Source organism: Hemitrygon akajei, chromosome 8 (assembly GCF_048418815.1).
Source record: "Hemitrygon akajei chromosome 8, sHemAka1.3, whole genome shotgun sequence".
Classification (NCBI taxonomy): Eukaryota; Metazoa; Chordata; class Chondrichthyes; order Myliobatiformes; family Dasyatidae; genus Hemitrygon; species Hemitrygon akajei.
In genome coordinates, this window is record NC_133131.1 from 94,913,247 (window position 1) to 94,933,941 (window position 20,695).

Sequence of the window (20,695 nt, forward strand, 5' to 3'; positions counted from 1 at the left end):
CGTGAGTTAATGATGGCAAATTTCATGACAGGATTGGGAGCATATTCAAAGACAATCACTCAGTATCATTAAAAGCATATATCTGAGTCTCTATTGAAGATGATCAACTTTTCATCAATATACAAGGAAAAAAAAGAAAACCACCTCTGCATTAAAAATGCCTGTTAATATTAGTTCTCACAAAAGACATAATAAAAGCAGACCCAAGTATTTCAATTTTACTTCTTTTCACAATTTACTTACTTCATCAGAGGAGAGTGCCAATATGTGTGAGCGCCCTGTAGAATTTGGTTCTGCAACAAATCCACTCAAATCAGCAGAACTTGTGCTACTGGGACTAAAGTCATCAATGTAGGTGAAATTCTGCAAATCAAAGATTCTGGGTGGTAATAAGTGCTTAATTTGAATTAAATATAGATGAATACCCAAAATAATACAGTATTTAGTTTCAAATGCACGCCCTACTGGAATAAACAAGAGAAAATGGGAGCCAAGGGAAAACAAACATGGATGTACAAGATCCGCTGTTGACTGGCAAGTGGAAAAACATGTTTTTGTTCCTCAGACTGCAGGAAAACAGCTTTGAAATTGAAGCAGAAGAAGCAGATGGCACAGGGCATAGCTCATAGAGCCACTGCCCCATTTTCCTGTAGAGCTAGGCTCAGTCCTGATCTCGGGTGCTGTCTCTGTGGAGTTCGCACATTCGCCTGGTTACCATAACGACACAAGAGATGGAAGGTGCTAGAATATGGAGCAACAACCAATATGGTAGAAGGTCTCTGTGGGATGAGCAGTATCTGTTACCTGATTACCATAAAAGTTTCCTGTGAGCATTCTGGTTAACTTCTATTTCCCATAGACATGCCGATAGGTAGATTAATAAATGTAATTTGCCTCTTATGTGGAGGTGAGGGGAATTGAAAGGAAGATGAAAATGAGGAACAGGATTAGTGTAAATGGGTGGTTGACAGTAAGCATGGACAGAAGAATCAGCAATGCCAGTCTTTGTAAACTATACTTCCAGCATTCACTGCCTGTTTCTTTCACTCACTTTGCAAGTACTTTCCTATATTTTCATCATCCTTGTTACACCTCCTCTAAACTTCAGTTTTGTTACTTGTTATAACCTTTACAGCTCTATTTTGCCCAGCTCCATCACTTTTTCCATATAATTCTACCTACCTGCCAATCCTCCTTCTCTTTCTCTTCCTGCGATTCTTGCTCTTAAAACTAATTTTATCTCTAAATTTCTAGGTAAGAAAAGTCAACCTGAAACATCAATACTGTTTTTGTCTCTCCATAGAAGCTTCCAACATGCTGACCGCTTCCAGCTCTGTTTTATTTCCAGCAGCTGTTTGCTCTTTGATATATGTACTGTTTCCTTGAACTATTTTTATATTGAAAATTCCAGATACTTGTCAGATGAAGATTCATACATATGATTATCAAATACAACATTTTAAATTAGATGCTAAAAAGAGTTTTTTTGCATTTTCGTGAATCCCCTAGGCCAAACAAAATTTCATGCCTTGGGAATCACAGGAAATTTGAGTGCAATTAAGTATCAGCAGAATGAGTGCAGGAATGACTATTAACTCTCTTTGCATCATCTATATTACACTTTACAGAAACGCCAATATTGCATTTTCATACTCTTTCTGAAATCTAGGGCAGAATAACAGTTGATCCACAAAATTTCCTTAATTCATACGTAGGGCTGACATAAAATGTTTATTACACAACTGTCTGTCAAGTACACTGAAACATGACTTTTCATCTTCCAATCCATGTGCATAGAACTATTTCTATTAAAATACATCTTTCTTGTTACATTATTTATAACTCATCTTAACCAAATTAATGCATTTTTTAGAATTATTGACATGTTCATCATAGAAAGTAATTCAAGTTTCATATTGACTTCCAACACAAATTTTGTATGTGCAGAAACAGAAATAATAATGAATTGCGAGAGATTAGAGAATTTTCAAATCAGAGACTGATTCATAAACCAGACAATGCTCTGGTACATAACAACTATAAGGCATAACTATCTGCAAGAGAGAGTCTTATACTCTAATCCAGAATAAATCAAACCATCTGACTGGCACTCTACCACCCAAAGCATTCAATCATTCCTTCAGCGGTGGACTGTAGATGCAATTAGAGCACTTACAAAATGCACCATAGTTTCTAGGGCTACTCACACAATCTCTTAAATCTAAAAAGGACAAGGGTCATAGACAAATGGGAATGCTACACTTGCAAGGTCTCTAAAACACACACCTGCTGTACAATTACATTGCTGATCCTTCATTTTGCTGGATATAAAGCCTCCCATTTCCTACCCAGTAGCAGTGTGGGAGTACCTGTATTGGAATGACTATAGAAGTTCAAGATGGCAGCTCAATTTTCAAGATGAATCAATAATCAGCAATAATAACTGTGGGATGTCAATGTGCTCATATTCCATATATGAGTATTTTTCCCCCCAAGTGAATATTAGAATTAGAAAGTTAAATGTTCAGTGCTTTGAAAACCGGCAGTAATATTTTAAAGTCAATCCTCTAATGGACAGGAAGCCAGTGCAGCGATCCGAGAACTGGAGTGATACATTCTTCTTTCTTGGTCTTAGTGAAGACTCTAGCATTTCTGAATGAGTTGCAGCTGAGGGCTGTTCTTTTTTACAGAAACCTGTGAAAACACCATTACAAGTACTCCAGCCTACTAAAAATAAATGCATGGATGAGTTTTTCTAGATCTTCCTGAGACATAAGCCTTTTAACTCTCGCTATGTTTCTAAGATGGTAGAAGGCTGACTTTTTAATTCTCTTAATGTGGCAGTTAAAATTTAAGTCAAAGTGCATTACAACATCAAGGTTTCTGGCTTGGTCTGTGGTCTGTAACAACAGGGATTTCAAGTGATCACTTACAGAGTTTATAAAGATTGGCATATAGAATATTAGAATAGCCTCTGGTAAGGAAAATTATACTAGACTCCAGGAAGAAACACAAGTTGTATAAGTAGAGTTAAAGAAGGTCAAGAGTGAAATTATTTAAAAGTGTCAATGTAGGACAGCCTTTCTCAACCTTTTTGTCCTGGAGGTACCCTTGAAATAATTTTCAGGTCTCATAAAATTATTATATCTACAGCTCATGGTACATTAGCATGACCAGTAAATTGTAGACGTAATAATCCAAAAATAGTCAATGGTGTTTTGAGTAGAGAATGAAATTTTAGCCAACCATTTTAAAAAACACAGGTAGTTAAGTTTAGCTTACCTTTTTTGACAATAATCTCTTTCTTTCCCTTTCATAAATTTTAAAAACTCATTAGACAAATATAATAAATTTCTGTTAAATAACTGGCTTAAGCTAAAATAGGATTTAATTTTTCTAAAGGTAAGCTTGGTAGATTTAATTTAAATAAAGGTTGTAAATTAATTTTAATTAATGTTATTTACAACATGAAAATTTATTGACAGTGTTGAATAGTAAAGTTACTAAAAAACACAAGCCAAAGCAATATGAATAAAAATATAGCCTAAAGCACAATTTTATACAAGACTTTGAAAAACTATTTTCTTACTAAATGACATGATCAGGCTCAAATATAGGCCTAGCATGTGAAATCTGTGCTTGTTTTTTTTAATGTTGTTTAAATGAGAAAAACATAAAAAATATGAAAACTTCACAATTCACTTCTAACTTACACAATCCCTCTTTTGTAACGTTTACAGGAACAGCAGAGTGGCAGGCCAGCAGCCGAGTCACAGCATGTAAAAATTCCTTCTTTAGAATGAAAATTTCCCTTCAATTTTCTACAACATTGGTAGAGATTGTTCGCTCCCTTTAGTCAGTTTGTGGCGCATAAGGGGAAGTTGAGGGAAGTAATTTGGGAGTGACAGGCTGACATCACAGCCCAAGTTGGGTGAGTCCATTCAATGCTCGGAAAATACACTTCATGCTCCTCATCAGCCTACCTTCCTCCCTTCCATGCACTACAATGCTCACCAATTACCAATGGCCTCCACTTTCTCGCGTCAAAAACTGAGAATGGACTCAACCAAATAAACACAGTACTGCACATTGCCGTACTGGGCTACGAGACATCTAACAAGATTGCTAACAGGGCTGCTCCATCACTACCTAGCACTGTGAGCACTATCATCGTGCATTGTGTTAAGTTCAAAACATTTTTTTAAAACTCATAATCCCTTGTGAAACCCTAGGGTTCTGCAGAACCCCAGTTGAGAAACCCTGATATAGGATAAAAACAACCAGTGATCAAAAATATTGGATTCATACAGATTTGTTGAAAGGTAGCAAGTGAAGAACTAAATGAGAGTTACAGATGCACAAAATTATTGACAATAGCTAAAGAAAAGAGACTGCTTTGACTTCTTCAGCTTATTCAGACAGTACTGGGGTAGTGCTATTACATGGAGTGATATTACAATCAAGATCCCTACTTACTTGTTCAAGTAACTATTCTGCAGAAGTTCTCAAAAAGGTTCTCTGGTCAATATTTGTCCCTCAATCAATAATACCAAGTAAAATTCGAATGGACATTTATTTGCTTGTTGTTCATTCCTGTTTGCAGTGCACATGATAGCTGTCAGTTTTCCTACTTATCAAATAACATCAGAAATAACCTTGCAAACATGACAAAATCTGCAGATGCTGGAAATTCAAGCAACACACACAAAATGCTGGTGGAACGCAGCAGGCCAGGCAGCATCTATAGGAAGAAATCCAGTCAATGTTTCAGGTCGAGACCCTTTGTCAGGACTAACGGAAAAAAAGAGATAGTAGGAGATTTGAAAGTGGGAGGGGGAGGGGAAGACCCAAAATGATAGGAGAAGACAGGAGGGCCATTGTCTCCCACACCATCAACAACCTTATCAGCTCTGGGGAACTGCCATCCACTGCCACCAACCTCATAGTTCCTACACCCTGCACTTCCTGTTTCTACCTCCTACCCAAGATCCACAAACCTGCCTGTCCAGGTAGACCCACTGTTTCAGCTTGCTCCTGCCCCACCAAACTCATTTCTGCGTACCTCGACACTGTTTTATCCCCCCTTGTTTAATCCCTTCCCACCTATCTTCATGACACTTCTCATGCTCCGGATTTTTTCAGTGATTTCAAGTTCACTGGACCCCATCATCTTATTTTCACCATGGATGTCCAGTCCCTATATATCTCCATCCCCCACCAGGAAGGTCTCAAAGCTCTCCGTTTCCTTTTGGATTCCTACCCAAAGAGCTCCCCTCTACCACGACTCTTCTCCGCCTAGGGGAATTTGTCCTTACTCTTAATAATTTCTCCTTTGGCTTTTCACACTTCCTTCAAACTAAAGGTGTAGCCATGAGCACCCGTATGGGTCCCAGTTATGCCTGCCTTTTTGTTGGCTTTGTGGAACACTCCATCTTCCAAGACTATACGGGTATCCGTTCCCCACTTTTCCTTCGCTACTTCGACGACTACATTGGCGCTACCTCCCGCACACATGCTGAGCTCGTTGACTTCATTAACTTTGCCTCCAACTTCCAGCCTGCTCTCAAATTTACCTGGTCTATTTCTGACACCTCCCCCCCCCCCCCCCTTTCCTAGATCTCTCTGTCTCTATCTCTGGAAACAGCTTATCTACTGATGTCTACTATAAGCCCACAGACTCTCACAGCTACCTGGACTATTCCTCTTCCCATCCTGTTACTTGTAAAAATGCCATCCCCTTTTCTCAATTCCTCTGTCTCCACCACATCTGCTCTCAGAATGAGGCTTTTCGTTCCAAGACAAAGGAGATGTCTTCCTTTTTTAAAGAAAGGGGCTTCCCTTCCTCCACCATCAACTCTGCTCTCAAACACAGCTCTCCCATTTCCCACAAATCTGCCCTCACCCCATCCGCCCGCCACCCCACTCGGGATAGGGTTCCTCTTGCCCTCACCTACCACCCCACCAGCCTCCGTGTCCAAATTATAATTCTCTGTAACTTCCGCCATCTCCAATGGGATCCCACCACCAAGCACATCTTTCCCTTCCCCCCCTCTTTCTGCTTTCCGCAGGGATCGCTCCCTATGCAACACCCTTGTCCATTCGTCCCCCCCCCCCATCCCTTCCCACCGATCTCCCTCCTGGCACTTATCCTTGCAAGCGGAACAAGTGCTACACCTGCCCTTACACTTACTCCTTCACCACCATTCAGGGCACTAGACAGTCCTTCCAGGTGAGGTGACACTTCACCTGTGAGTCGGCTGGTGTGATATACTGTGTCCGGTGCTTCTGGTGTTGCCTTCTATATATTGGTGAGACCCGACGCAGACTAGGAGACTGTTTTGTTGAACACCTATGCTTTGTCTGCCAGAGGAAGCAGGATCTCCCAGTGGCCACACATTTTAATTCCATGTCCCACTCCCATTCCCATATGTCAATCCATGGACTCCTCTACTGTCGAGATGAAGCCAGGTTGGAGGAACAACACCTTATATTCCGTCTGGGTAGCCTCCAACCTGATGGCATGAACATTGATTTCTCTAACTTCTGTTAATAGCCCTCTTCACCTTCTTACCCCATCCCTAATTTTTAATTTTTTTCTCTCTTTTCCTCTCACAATAACTCCTTGCCTGTTCTCCATCTTCCTCTGGTGCTCTCCCCCTCCCCCCCCCACCTTTCTTTCTTCCAAGGCCTTCCGTCCTATGATACTCCCCCTTCTCCAGCCTTGTACCCTTTTGCCAATCAACTTCCCAGCTCTTGGCTTCATCCCTCCCTCTCCTGTCTTCTCCTATCATTTCAGGTCTCCCCTCCCCTCCCTATCTCTTTTCCCCGTTAGTCCTGACGAAGGGTCTCGACCTGAAACGTCGACTGTACTTCTTCCTATAGATGCTGCCTGGCCTGCTGTATTCCACCAGCATTTTGTGTGCATTGTCAGAAATAACCTATTTACTATAATGGTCTTCAGAATATTGAGGATATGATAAAGGGCTAAAACATTGATGAAATATTTTCTTACAACCTGGTATCAAACAGTGAAAATGACAGGATTCATAGAATCAAAGGAGGAAATAGAAAAAATAAACTCATTGTTAGTGCATACAATGATGCTCATCCAGTCCTTCAGTGGATATCACCAAGACCAACTGTATAGAGAATGACAAAATGAGGACAAAGGACGATTATCTTAGATTTTCTTGCAATGATCATTCAGGATCAGGAAGAAGCACTGCTGTAGAAATGTCTAGGCTTGCCAACAGTATAAAAAATAACAGGAAATGGCTTTGCCCTCTGAGGTGCTTCTGCTGTGGGGAGTGCAAAAACCCTACTCCAGGATTTCAAAGCAGAAAATACAAAAGGTATGTAATGTGCTATGAAACAACAGCAGCATCTCAAATTTTAGGGAAAAGACATCACATGAGTCTTATGAGTGACATCAATAAGGTAGATATTCAGAATCATTTTCCCAGGGAGAGATATCAAGTACTAGAGGACATATATTTAAGATGAGAGGGGGAAAGGAAATTTTAAAGGACATACGTGGGACAAGTTGTGTCCTTTTTTTGCACACAGTAAGTCGTAGGTGCCTGGAATGATCTGGCAGGGGTTGTGGGAAAAGCAGATATGATAGTGGCATTTAAGAGGCTTTTGGATAGACACATGAATATGTAGGGAATGGAAGGATATGGATTTTGTTCAGGCAGAAGAGATCAGTTTATTTTGGCATCATGTTCGTCTCTTCTATTGTCTATGAGTCACAGTGACATTTAAGGTGGTAAAAAGATTTTAGCTGAGGTTCTGGGAGAGGAATAGTGATTTTTCTTGAATTCAAGACAGACAGTATAGTGGCAATACAAATCTGATAACAAGTGCCCTGCAAAGTGGTATGCTTGAGGTCAATTAGTTCATTGGCTGATCTCCTCTTTAGCCAAATTCCTGTTGAATCAGCTCTCAAATACAACAGTTTTGAGGGAGAAGTAACTACTGGAGAAATCTCTTTTTGTTGATAAGAAATGTAAAATGTAATAATACCGACTTAAATAAAATAAGCAACACACACAAAATACTGGTGGAACGCAGCAGTCCAGGCAGCATCTATAGGGAGAAGCACTGTCGACGTTTCGGGCCGAGACCCTTTGACAGGACTAACTGAAAGGAAAGATAGTAAGAGATTTGAAAGTAGGAGGGGAGGGGAAATGCGAAATGATAGGAAAAGACCGGAGGGGGTGGGATGAAGCTGAGAGCCAGACAGGTGATTGGCAAAAGGGATACAGAGCTAGAGAAGGGAAAGGATCATGGGACGGGAGGCCTAGGGAGAAAGAAAGTGGGAGGGGAGCACCAGAGGGAGATGGAGAACAGGCAGAGTGATGAGCAGAGAGAGAGAAGAAAAACTAAATATATCAGGGATGGGGTAACAAGGGGAGGGGCATTAATGGAAGTCAGAGAAGTCAATGTTCATGCCATCAGGTTGGAGGCTACCCAGCCGGTATATAAGGTGTTGTTCCTCCAACCTGAGTGTGGCTTCATCTTGACAGTAGAGGAGGCCATGGATAGACATATCAGAATGGGAATGGGACGTGGAATTAAAATGTGTGGCCACTGGGAGATCCTGCTTTCTCTGGTGGACAGAGCGTAGGTATTCAGCGAAACGGTCTCCCAGTCTGCGTTGGGTCTCACCAATATGTAAAAGGCCACACCGGGAGCACCGGATGCAGTATACCACACCAGTCGACTCACAGGTGAAGTGTCGCCTCACCTGGAAGGACTGTCTGGGGCCCTGAATGGTGGTGAGGGAGGAAGTGTAAGGGCAGGTGTAGCACTTGTTCCGCTACAGTGCCAGGAGGGAGATAGGTGGGAAGGGATGGGGGGGGGGGGGGGGGATGAATGAACAAGGGAGTCGAGTAGGGAGTGATCCCTGCGGAAAGCAGAAAGAGGGGGGAGGGAAAGATGTGCTTGGTGGTGGGATCTTGTTGGAGGTGGCGGAAGTTACGGAGAATTATACGTTGGACCTGGAGGCTGGTGGGGTGGTAGGTGAGGACAAGGGGAACCCTATCCTGAGTGGGGTGGTGGGTGGATGGGTTGAGGGCAGATGTGCGGGAAATGGAGAGATGCGTTTGAGAGCAGAGTTGATGGTGGAAGAAGGGAAACCTCTTTGTTTAAAAAAGGAAGACATCTCCTTCGTTCTGGAATGAAAAGCCTAATCCTGAGAGCAGATGCGGCGGAGACAGAGGAATTGTGAGAAGGGGATAGCATTTTTGCAAGAGACAGGGTGGCAAGAGGAATAGTCCAGGTAGCTGTAGGCTTATAGTAGATATCAGTAGACAGGCTGTCTCCAGAGATGGAGACAGAAAGATCAAGAAAGGGGAGGGAGGTGTCAGAAATAGACCAGGTAAATTTGAGGGCAGGGTGAAAGTTGGAGTCAAAGTTAATGAAGTCAACGAGCTGAGCATGCGTGCAGGAGGCAGCGCCAATGCAGTCGTCGATGTAGCAAAGGAAAAGAGGGGGATGGGTACCCGTATAGGCTTGGAACATGGACTGTTCCACAAAGCCAACAAAAAGGCAGGCATAACTGGGACCCATATGGGTGCCCATGGCTACACCTTTGGTTTGGAGGAGGTGGGAGGAGCCAAAGGAGAAATTATTGAGAGTAAGAACTAATTTGGCTAGACAGAGGAGAGTGGTGGTAGAGGGGAATCCAAAAAGAAGTAGAGAGCTTTGAGACCTTCTTGGTGGGGGATGGAGGTGTATAGGGACTGGACATCCATGGTGAAAATAAGGCGGTGGGGGCCAGGGAACTTAAAATCATTGAAAAAATTCAAACCCTGAGAAGTGCCACGAACATAGGTGGGGAGGGATTGAACAAGGGGGGATAAAACTGTGTCAAGGTATGCAGAAATGAGTTCAGTGGGGCAGGAGCAAGCTGAGACAATAGGTCTACCTGGACAGGCAGGCTTGTGGATCTTGGGTAGAAGGTAGAAATGGGAAGTGTGGGGTGTGGGAACTATGAGATTGGTGGCAGTGGATGGGAGATCCCCAGAGCTGATAAGGTTGGTGATGGTATAAGAGACAGTGGCTTGGTGCTCCTTAGTGGGGTCATGATCAAGGGGTAAAGAAGAGGAGGTATCAGAGAGTTGTCGCTGTGCCTCGGCCAGGTAGAGGTCAGTATGCCAGACTACAACAGCTACCCCCTCATCAGCGGGTTTTATAGTGAGGTTGGGATTGCTGCGGAGGGAGCCGAGAGCAGAGCATTCGGAAGGAGTGAGGTTGGAATTGGAACATGGTGTGGTGAAGTCGAGATGGTTGATGTCCTGTCGGCAATTAGCAATAAAGAGATCCAGAGCAGGCAGAAGACCAGAGGGGGGTGTACATGAAGAGGAGGAGGGTTGAAGATGGGAGAAGGGGTAATTGGTGGGGGTAGGAGAGTCCTTGCCAAAGAAGTAAACTCGGAGATGGAGCCAGCAGAAGAAGAGTTCAGCATCATGGCATACGCGGAACTCGCTGAGTTATAAATCAAATAAATCTGTTCTTATCCTAATCTTCCGCCACCCAACCAGGATAGGGCTCCTCTTGTTCTCACCTACCACCCAACCAGCCTCCACGTCCAGCACATAATTCTCTGTAACTTCAGCCATCTCCAATGGGATCTCACCACCAAACACATCTTTCCTACCCCATCATTTTCTGCTTTTTGCAAGGATCGTTCCCTACGTGACTCTCTTGTCCATTTATCCCCCCCCCCCCCCCAAGTGACTCCCTCCTGGCACTTATCCATGCAAGTGCAATAAGTCCCACACCTGCCCCTACACCTCACTACCATTCAGGGACCCAAACAGTCCTTCCAAGTGAGGTGACACTTCACTTATGAGTCTGTTACTGTGTCATATTCTGTGTCCAGTGCTTCAAGTGTGTCCTCCTGTATTATCGGTGAGACCTGACGTAGACTGGGAGACATTTTTCACCAAGCACCCATGCTCTAACTGCCAGAAGAAGCGGGATCTCCCAGTGGCCACCCATTTTAATTCCACTTCCCATTCCCATATGTGAATCCATGGCTTCCTCTACTGTCCCAAAAAGGCCACACTCAGGTTGGAGGAACAACACCTTATATTCCGTCTGGGTAGCCTCCAACTCCTTCACCATTCCCCATCCCCTTTCCCCTCTCTCACCTTATCTCCTTGTCTGTCCATCACCTCCCTCTGGTGCTCCTCCCCCTTTTCTTTCTTCCATAGCCTTCTGTTCTCTCCTATCAGACTCCCACTGCTCCAGCCCTGTATTTCTTTCACCAGTCAACTTACCAGCTCTTTACTTCATCCTTCTCCCTCCCAGTTTTACCTATCACCTTTTGTTTCTCCATCCCCTCCCCCACCTTTGAAATCTACTCTTCTTTTTTCTCCAGTCCAGCTGAAGGGTCTCAGCCCAAAATATCAACTGTACTTCTTCCATAGATGCTGCCTGGCCTGCTGTGTTCCTCCAGCAGCTTGTGTGTGTTGCTTGGAATCCAGCATCTGCAGATTTTCCCTTGTTTTTAAAATAAAATGCAAACTGATTTGGAATATTTAAGTTAAATTATTATTAAAGGCTAAACACACAAACACACATGCACATACACGTAGACATATATATATTCAGCATAAGTACACACATACATAATACATACATACATAGTCCATTTGGTTAGTCGGAGCAGTTGCTTATTTGGGACAACTCCTAAAGAACTAATCAAGGAAATAGCCAGGATTCCCTTTGCTTATTTGGGGCACTATGCCACTTAATTAAGGCAGGAGACTGTTGCTGAAGTTTTTAAACAAGTGTCAGTCATATGTGTTTCTGTGGCCGTTAGACACATCATCATGCTTCGATGATGGCAAATAAATAGTGTCAATTGCATCTGTTTGTGTTCTAAATGCTGCGATTTTTGTCACTGATAATGGACGAGAAATAAACAGTAAGACAATTCAGAACTGTTTGGCTTGCTGTGGTTTCAAACATTCAGTCTTGAATATGCTGAAAATGGCCAGCAGTGAAAATGAAACTATTTACTTAAACAAATTAGAAACTACGAAGAATTTGAAGGCATGAACAATAATTTTGGATGTTACAATGCAAATGAAGATTTAAAGAATGCAATCATACACAGCATCAAATGAAGACTGTCCATTATCTGCACTAAGTGCCTGCACCGATTTTGTTCATTTACAGTCAAAAAAATGCAATGCACCATGCACTCTATTGGTAACATTAGAGACCCTAATGCTGGGATCTGGGGCACGCGACTTTTCTGTTCTGGGACTTCTAAAGCGTCCTTCTTCTTCGAGGAATGAGGCTTCCCCTCCATCTCAATGCAATCCTCATGCACATTTCCTTCACTTCTCAGGTGTTTGCTGTTGTCCTTATCCACTCTCCTGAATAAGAGATTCCCTGTGCCTCATCATTCACCTCACAAACCTCTACATTTGCTACAGTACCCTCCACCATTTCTGCCAGTTGCAAAAGGATTCTATCTGCCCCTCTCCCCCATTTTACTGTTTTGTGCCTATACCACTCTTGCCTTGAATTCCTGGTTCACTCATCATTCCCTACTCATCTTCGCTGTTACCCTGGCACTTTCTTCTACAATTGTACATATACCTGTCATTTGTCACCATTCGAGGACATAAATGAGATGAGGCAGATTCATTTACTAACTAGCCTACAACCTAATGGTATCAACATTGAATTTTCCAATTTCAGGTAACTGACAGCCCCAGTGTTTCTTTCCCACTCTCAACTGTCCACCTAACATTTCATTTTCTTTGTTCACCATTTCCATTTTTCCCAACCACTCTCTTATAAAAACCTATTTATCACACCACTGTGATTTGTTTATATATCTGCTCGTTGATCTCCTTTTTCAACCTTGTAGCACAAAACCAGCAAAATAATTGACCCCCTTCTTTCCAAGTTCTACTGGTATTGAACGATTGAAGAGATTTCCATGACATTCCTCATTATGATACTGATGGTCTTCTTAATTGATATTACAATGCTCTTGCTTCCTTTACTTCTTCCTCTATCAAGCCTGAGATTTCATAACTTAGAATGTTGATTTGCCATTCTTTCCCTTCTTCAAACCATATCTTTATGACTGCAGCAGCATTATATTGCACGTGTCCACTAACTTAGCAGCCATCCCTCTGACTGCTGGTCAATAAGCTAAAAGTAACTCTCTTAAAATAAGAACATTGAGCAGTACAGCACAGTACAAGGCCTTTGGCCTAAAATGTTGTGCTGACCTTTTAACCCACTAAAAGATAACTCTAAGCCTTCCATCAAGTTGTAGTTGTCTCAATCACTCACATCTCCACAACACTGGCCCTCTTGTTTTTAACCACTTACAAGCCTAATGTGGCACGTTGGTTGTTGTATTTCACTGTTAAAAATGTCATCCCCTCAGGAGTTATCTTTTATCCAGTCTATGTACAATTGTTTGTACATTTTTGGACATCTGCAGGCTTCAGTTCAGTATCTTTGAAATATAGTTCATACTCATTTTGTGGAGTGACTAAAACAACTGAGCCAGTGTACAATTCCATTTTAATTAATATGCCATTCACTTCTGATGTAAGCTATATTGCTTGCCTAATTGTTAGTTTTTCACATTAAAAATCTCAAGGCTATTCAGTCCTGTATCACTCTTATTATTATCTGCTTTTTCATTAATAGCATGCAAATTGGTACTCTTTTTGAAACTGCAGCTTGACTTTTTAAACTTTTTCTCTTCCCTGTGCAGGCCATTTATTTTTGGCTGCCCAACATACTCTTTGTATGTGTCCTACTTTATTGCACTTGCTGTGAATTTTGCCTTTTAATCTGCATTGGGCTGCTGTACATGAGCCCCTGCCATAATGGTTTCACAATTTGTTCAGCTAGGCAGGTTTCAGATTAGACATTGCAATTTTGTTCAAGCTCACTTTCATTCTAGACTGTAACTCAACTGTGTCGCTGTCTGTGGTTTCCAATGATACAGCAATTACAACTGCTCTTTAAAATGTGAGTTGTGCTTCAGTTAGGAACTGTTTTTCATTCCACAAACTAAACAATCTCTCAGTATATCATTAGGCCCATCACTGGATTGACAATGCTTAGAAAATCTCTTCAATTCAGCCACATATGCTGAAATGGATTCCCTTCCTTTTGATTCTGCTTATGAAACCTAAAGTGTTCTGTAATTAACACTGGCTTCAGTTCCAAATGTTCCTGCATTACTTTCATGATATCAGCAAAGTTAATTTTGGGTGGTTCTTTGTTAAAGCAGTTAAACTTCTAAGCAAACTGAGTGCCTTTATATCCAATGGACTCAGCAAAACTGGTACCCACTTCTCATTGGCTATGTCATTTGCTTTAAAATACAGCTCAATCCATTCAGTATTCAAAATCCAGTTATTTCTTGTGTAATTAAATGAGTTTATCTTTCTGATGTAGCCAGCCATTTCCACTTTTTAAAAATTTATTTTTGATTATTATCACTGTACTCACTGTTTATAAACCCATGAATTTGTCAGTTTTCTGCTTTACTTATTAACTCAAACATCCCTGTCTCCTCTTGAAGAAGTATGTGCTGCACTGTTTTTTTACTCAACCATTTCTCAATGCACTTTAAAAAAAACCTTGAACACCTTGCTGTACTTCAACAGGTAGGCATTTGTCTCGGGTTTGCTTAAATCTCCTTCGTCATCACGGTTACGTTTTGCAACTCCAAAACATAAAAACTAACTGAAAGAAAAACAAGGGAGCCAGGAATGTAAGTTTTTTTTTTCATTTTTACTTTAGCAAGATGTGCCCATATCACATGGTAGCATCATAAGACATAGGAGCAGAATTAGGCCATTCAGCCCATCAAGTCTGTTCTGCCAATCTGTCATTGCTGACCCCAGATCTCACTTAACCCCATACACCTGCCTTCTTGCCATAGACTTTTTTGCCCTGACCAATTAGGAAGCTATCAACTTCCACTTTAAATATACCCATGTACTTGGCCTCCACCGCAGTCAATGGCAGAGCATTCCACAGATTCACCACGCTCTGGTTAAAAGAACTCCTCCTTATCTCTATTCTAAAAGGTCGCCCCTCAATTTTGAAGTTGTGCCCTCTGGTTCTGGATACCCCAACTATAGGAAACATCCTCTCCACATCCACCTTATCTAGTCCTTTCAACATTTGGTAGGTTTCAATGTGATGTCCCCGCATTTTTCGAAATTCAGTGAGTACAAGCTGTCAAACGCTCCTCATATGTTAAACCTTTCATTCCCAAAATCATCCTCATGAACGTCCTCTGGGCTCTTTCTCATGACAACACATTGTTTCTGAGATATGGGGCCCAAAACTGTGACAATACTCCAAGTGTGTAATGTCTAGAGTCTTATAAAGGCTCAGCATGATCTCCTTGCTTTTATGTTTGATCTCCCTTGAAATAAATGTATTTGCCTTCTTTATCCACACTCAACCTGTAAATTAACCTTCTGGGAGAAACCATGCTGACTTTGACTTATTTTATCATTAATAATCAATAAAAGAGTACAACCCTTTCCCAACCACTAAGATTATGCTAATTGGCCTACAATTTCCTTTATTTTGCCTTCCTCCTTTCTTAAAGAGTGGAGCGATATTTGAAATTTTCCAGTACCACGGATGATTCTTGAAATTTTTGAATTCCATGATAATGCATCCATTATTTTTTTAGCAACCACTCTCAAGACTGTAGAATGTAGTCCATCTGGTTCAGGTGACTTATCCACTTCAAGACCTTTGAGTTTTGTTGAACGTAGATTCTAAGATTTTTTCTAAGATATTGGCGACTAGGTTGGAGAAGGTGTTACCTCGAATTATATCTGTGGACCAAACTGGATTTATTAAAAACCGTTATTCTTCTTTTAACATTAGGAGATTAATGAATACTGTTTACATTCCTTCATAGTACTCCAGAATGTGTCATTTCATTAGATGCTGAGAAAGCATTTGACAGAGTTGAATGGCCATATTTATTTACTGTACTTGAGAAATTTAAGTTTAGTTCGACATTTATATCTTGGATTAAATTGATATATAATACTCCAGTAGCTTCGGTTAACACTAATAATCAAAGATCTCCCTTTTTTTGCTTATTTTTGGGCACCAGGCAAGGTTGTCCTTTTAGTCCATTACTATTTGATATTGCTCGAATCTTTAGCAATTGCTGTTCGAGAATCACCTAATATTTTTGGCATTACCTGGAGGAATGAGATACGTAAACTATCATTATATGCAGATGATTTATTATTGTATATTTCTAATCCTGAGGAATCCATTCCCGCAGTTTTATCTTTGTTGGCTCAGTTTAGTAATTTTTCGGGTTACAAACTGAACCTTAATAAGAGCAAACTGTTTCCTCTAAATATGTAGGTTCCAATTTATGGATGTTTACCCCTTTAAATTGGTTACCGACTATTTTATATATTTAGGGGTTAAAATTAGAAAAAAACATAAGGATTTATTTAAGGCTAACTTTTTACCTTTAATTGATCAGATTAAACATTTATTTACCAATTGGTCACCAATGTCTTTGTCATTGACAGGTCGGATCAATGTTATCAAGATGATTATATTATCTAAATTTTAAAATTATTTCAAGCGGTACCAATTTTTATTCCAAAATCTTTTTTTGATAGTGCTGATTCTAAAATTTCTTCTTATATTTGGCAGAATAAAAATTCGAGGCTAGGCAAACGGTATTTACAGAAGTCTAAAAGGAGGGTGGTCTGGCGCTGCCAAATTTTAGATTTTATTATTGGGCAATTAACATCCGCTATTTGAAATTTTGGCTATGGAACTTGGATATAACTTCAAGCCCTCATTGGGTAAATCTCGAATGTAAATTGATGGTACAAGGGTTTTCACTGGGTTCTATTTTAGGGACTTCGCTTCCCTTATCTCTTTCTAAATTGTATAAATAATTAGATAATCCAATAGTTAAGTACACTTTATGAATATGGTTTCAATTTTGGAAATTTTTTTGGTCGAATCAATTTATTTTAGCAAGTTCTATTGTATCTAACTTTTTTTTCATCCCTCTATTATGGACCAAGCCTATTTGACTTGGAAAACTGGAAGTATATTATGATTTTGTGATTTATTTTTGGATAATTGTTTCATGTCATTTGAACAATTATCTAACAAATATAATTTACCTAGATCCCATTTCTTTAGATATTTACAGGATAAACTACAAAAACTGTACGATATGGATAGTAAAACAGTTTGCATTAACTGTACAGGTGAGAGAACAGTGTGATAAATGTAATCAACTTGATGTGATGTGATGTGTCTGGGACTTTAAATCAAACTGAGTCAGTTTCAGACAATACCATAGGGACTTCAAGTGGGCAGTCCTGCCAATGATGCTTCCATCATTGGAACATCCTTTACATTGAACAGTCTTGCGGTACAGCGACACCATCCACACTTCAAAAAATTACGGGTGGCAAGGTGGCATAATGGTTAGCACAACGCTTTACAGTAAAGGCAACTTGGCTTCAATTCCTGCCGCTGCCTGTAAGGAATTTGTATGCTCTTCCCGGGACTGTGTGGGTTTCCTCCCACAGTCAAAAGATGTATCATTTGGTAGGTTAATTGGTCATTCTAAATTGTCCTGTGATTAGGCTAGGAGTAAATCGGGGGTTGCTGGGTGGTGTGGCTTGTAGGGCCAGAAAGGCCTATACTGCTCTGTATCTCAATAAGTAAGTAAACATAAGAGATTTCATAAGTGACTCTAGTGACTCAAGTGAGGATGACAGTGACAAAACAGTGGGAATGACAGTTATGTCTCGATTGGCTCCAATAAAAACAAAGGAAATGAAGGCATGTCAACATAGAAATGGAACCTATGAAAGTAGACAGTTGTTCAACAATCAATCATCTGAAACAGACAAGATTGACAAGTGGTCAAAGGTAGTTCCATTCCTTAAATAGGATAATTTGAAGACCTGGACAGTGCTTGAACGTATCAAGAACATATAGCAACAGCATTCATCAGATGGCCTCCAAATTTTGGCCACTATATTGTCTTCTCAGCAAAGCAGACAGTTGAGTGAGATAACTGAAAATGGCATGAGAAATGATATAAGAGGTAGCTGAATGCCAGTAAGAGGTAGTTGTAAGAACAGGCTCTAGCATACATGAATTAGAGGGAAGTAGTTAATTGCAAAGAAAATATTTCTAAGGACGTTTCTGCATATGACAAAGGGTGACAAATACAGGACAGAAGGTATTATATTTGAATGCACACAGAATATGAAATAAGGTAGATGATCTTCTACTACAGTTAAAGATTGGCACGAATGACCTTGTGGATATCATGGAGTCAAGGCTGAAAGAAAATGTTGTTAGGAGCTTAATATCTAAGGGTACACAATCTATTGAAAGGACAGTAAGGTAGGCAGAGGAGGCTCTGCTAATAAAAAATGAAATCAAATATTTAAAAAGAATGACATAGGATTGGAAGACGTAGAGTCCTTGTGGGTGGAGTTAAGAAAATACAAGGTTAAGTAGACACTGATGGAAGTTATTTGCAGGCCTCCAAACAGTAGCCAGGATGTGGTTTACAAATCACAGCAGGGGATAGAAAAAACATATCAAAAAGACAATATTACGTTAGTCTTGAGGTTTTCAATATGCAGATAAATTAAGAAAATCAAGTTAATGCTGGATCCCAAGAGAGAGAGAATTTGTTTAGTGCCCCCAAGGTGGCTTTTTGGAGCAGCTTGTGGTTGAGCCTACTGGGGGATCAGCAATTCTGGATTGGGTGTTGTGTAATGAACTGGATATAATTATGGAGCTTAAGGTAAAGGAACCCTTAGAAAACAGTGATTGTAATATGATAAAATTCCCATGCAATTTGAAAGGGAGAAATTAAAGTCAGATGTATTGGTACTACAGTGGAGAAAAGGGAATTATAGAGGCATAGGAGAGCTGCTGGCCAAAAATGAATGGAAGGGTACACCAGCAGGGATGATGGCAGAGCAGCAACGGCTGGAATTTCTGGGAGCAACTGTGGCCGACAAGGGAAGTCAAAGCCAACATAAAGGCAAAAGAGAGGATGTATAATAGAGCGCAAATTAGTGGGAAGTTAGAGAATTGGGATTTTTAAAACAACATAAGGCAACTAAGAAAAACCATGTGGGGAAAAGATGAAATATGAAGATAAACTAGCCAATAATATCAAAAAAAGATGCCAAACTTTTATTCAGATATATAAAGAGTAAAAGAAAGGCGAGTAGATACTGGTCCAGTGGAAAATGATGCTGGAGAAATTGTAATGGGGACAAGGAAATGCTGGATGAACTGAATGAGTATTTTGCATTAGTCTTCACTATGGAAGACACTACTGGTATACTGTAAGTTCAAGAATGTCCAGGGACAGAAGTGAGATCAATTGCTATTATTAGGGCGATGGTGCTTAGAAAATTGAAAAGTCTGAAGGTAGATAAGTGACTTGGACCTGATGGCCTAGACCCCAGGATTCTAAAAGAATAGCTGAAGAGACTGTGGAGGCATTAGTAATGATCTTTCAGGAATCAATAGATTCTGGCATGGTTCCGGAGGACTGAAAAATTGCAAATGTTACCCCATTCTTCAAGGGAGGGAGGCAAAATAAAGGAAATTATAAGCAGTTAGCCTGACCTCAGTGCTTGGGAAGATGTTGGAGTCCATTATTAAGGATGAGGTTTTGGGGTCCTTGGAGGTATGTGATAAAATAGACTGAAGTCAGCATAGATTCCTTAAAGGAAAGGAGAATTGGTGGATGTTTTTAACTTGGATTTTCAGAAAGCCTTTGGCAAGGTGCCCTACGTGAAGCTGCTAAAAAAGGTAAGAGCCCAGGGTATTACAGGAAAGATACAAACATGGATAAAGCATTGGCTGATTGACAGGAGACAAAGAGTGTGAATAAAGGGATCCTTTTCAGATTGGCTGCTGGTGGAGTAGTTGTGTTCTACAGGAGTAATTATTGGGACCAATTCTTTTTTATGTTGTATGTCAATAATTTGGATGATGAAATTGACAGCTTTGTTGCCAAATTTGCGGATGACACAAAGACAGTTGGTGGGGCAGGTAGTGTTGAAGAAACAGAGAGGCTGCAGAAGGACTTAGACAGATTAGGAGAATGGACAAAGGGGTGGCAGATGGAATATGCCGTCAAGAAGGGTATGGTCATGCACTTTGGTAGAAGGCAGAAGAGCACAGACTGCTTTCTAAATGGGGAGAAAATTTAAAAATTTGAGGTGAAAAAGGATTTGGGACTCCTCGTGCAATTCCCAAAAGATTAATTTGCAGGTTGAATTGGCACTGAGGAAGGCAAATGCAATGTTAGCATTCATTTCAAGAGGGCTAGGATATAAAAGCAACGATGTAATGTTGAGGCTGTGTAAGGCACAGGTGGGATCTCACTTGGAGGATTCTTAAATAAGGATTGGGCCCCTTATTTAAGAAAGGATGTGTCGACATTGGAGAGGGTTCATGAGAATGATTCCGTGAATGAAATAATTTTCATATAAACAGTCACTGAAGGCTCTGGGCCTTCACTCACTGGAATTTAGAAGAAATGGGGGGAGGCAATCTCCTAGAAACCTATCAAATGTTGAAAAACCTATATAGAGTAGAAGTGAAGAGGATGTTTTCTTTGGTGGGGAGT

The 20,695-nt window shown here is 40.7% G+C and overlaps 1 protein-coding gene across 6 annotated transcripts in view; it reads right to left on the minus strand.

The window, feature by feature from the left end:
- ppp1r9a (protein phosphatase 1, regulatory subunit 9A) overlaps positions 1-20,695 on the minus strand; it is a 231,650-nt gene that overhangs the window by 23,987 nt on the left and 186,968 nt on the right. For 5 of the 6 annotated variants that reach the window (XM_073054199.1, XM_073054197.1, XM_073054195.1 and 2 more), the window contains one exon: positions 244-363. The exons of the other annotated variant lie outside the window; for it this stretch is intronic. In XM_073054199.1, coding sequence (XP_072910300.1) covers positions 244-363 — 120 coding nt within the window. The remainder of the gene's footprint in view (positions 1-243; positions 364-20,695) is intronic. 6 annotated transcript variants of the gene reach the window in all.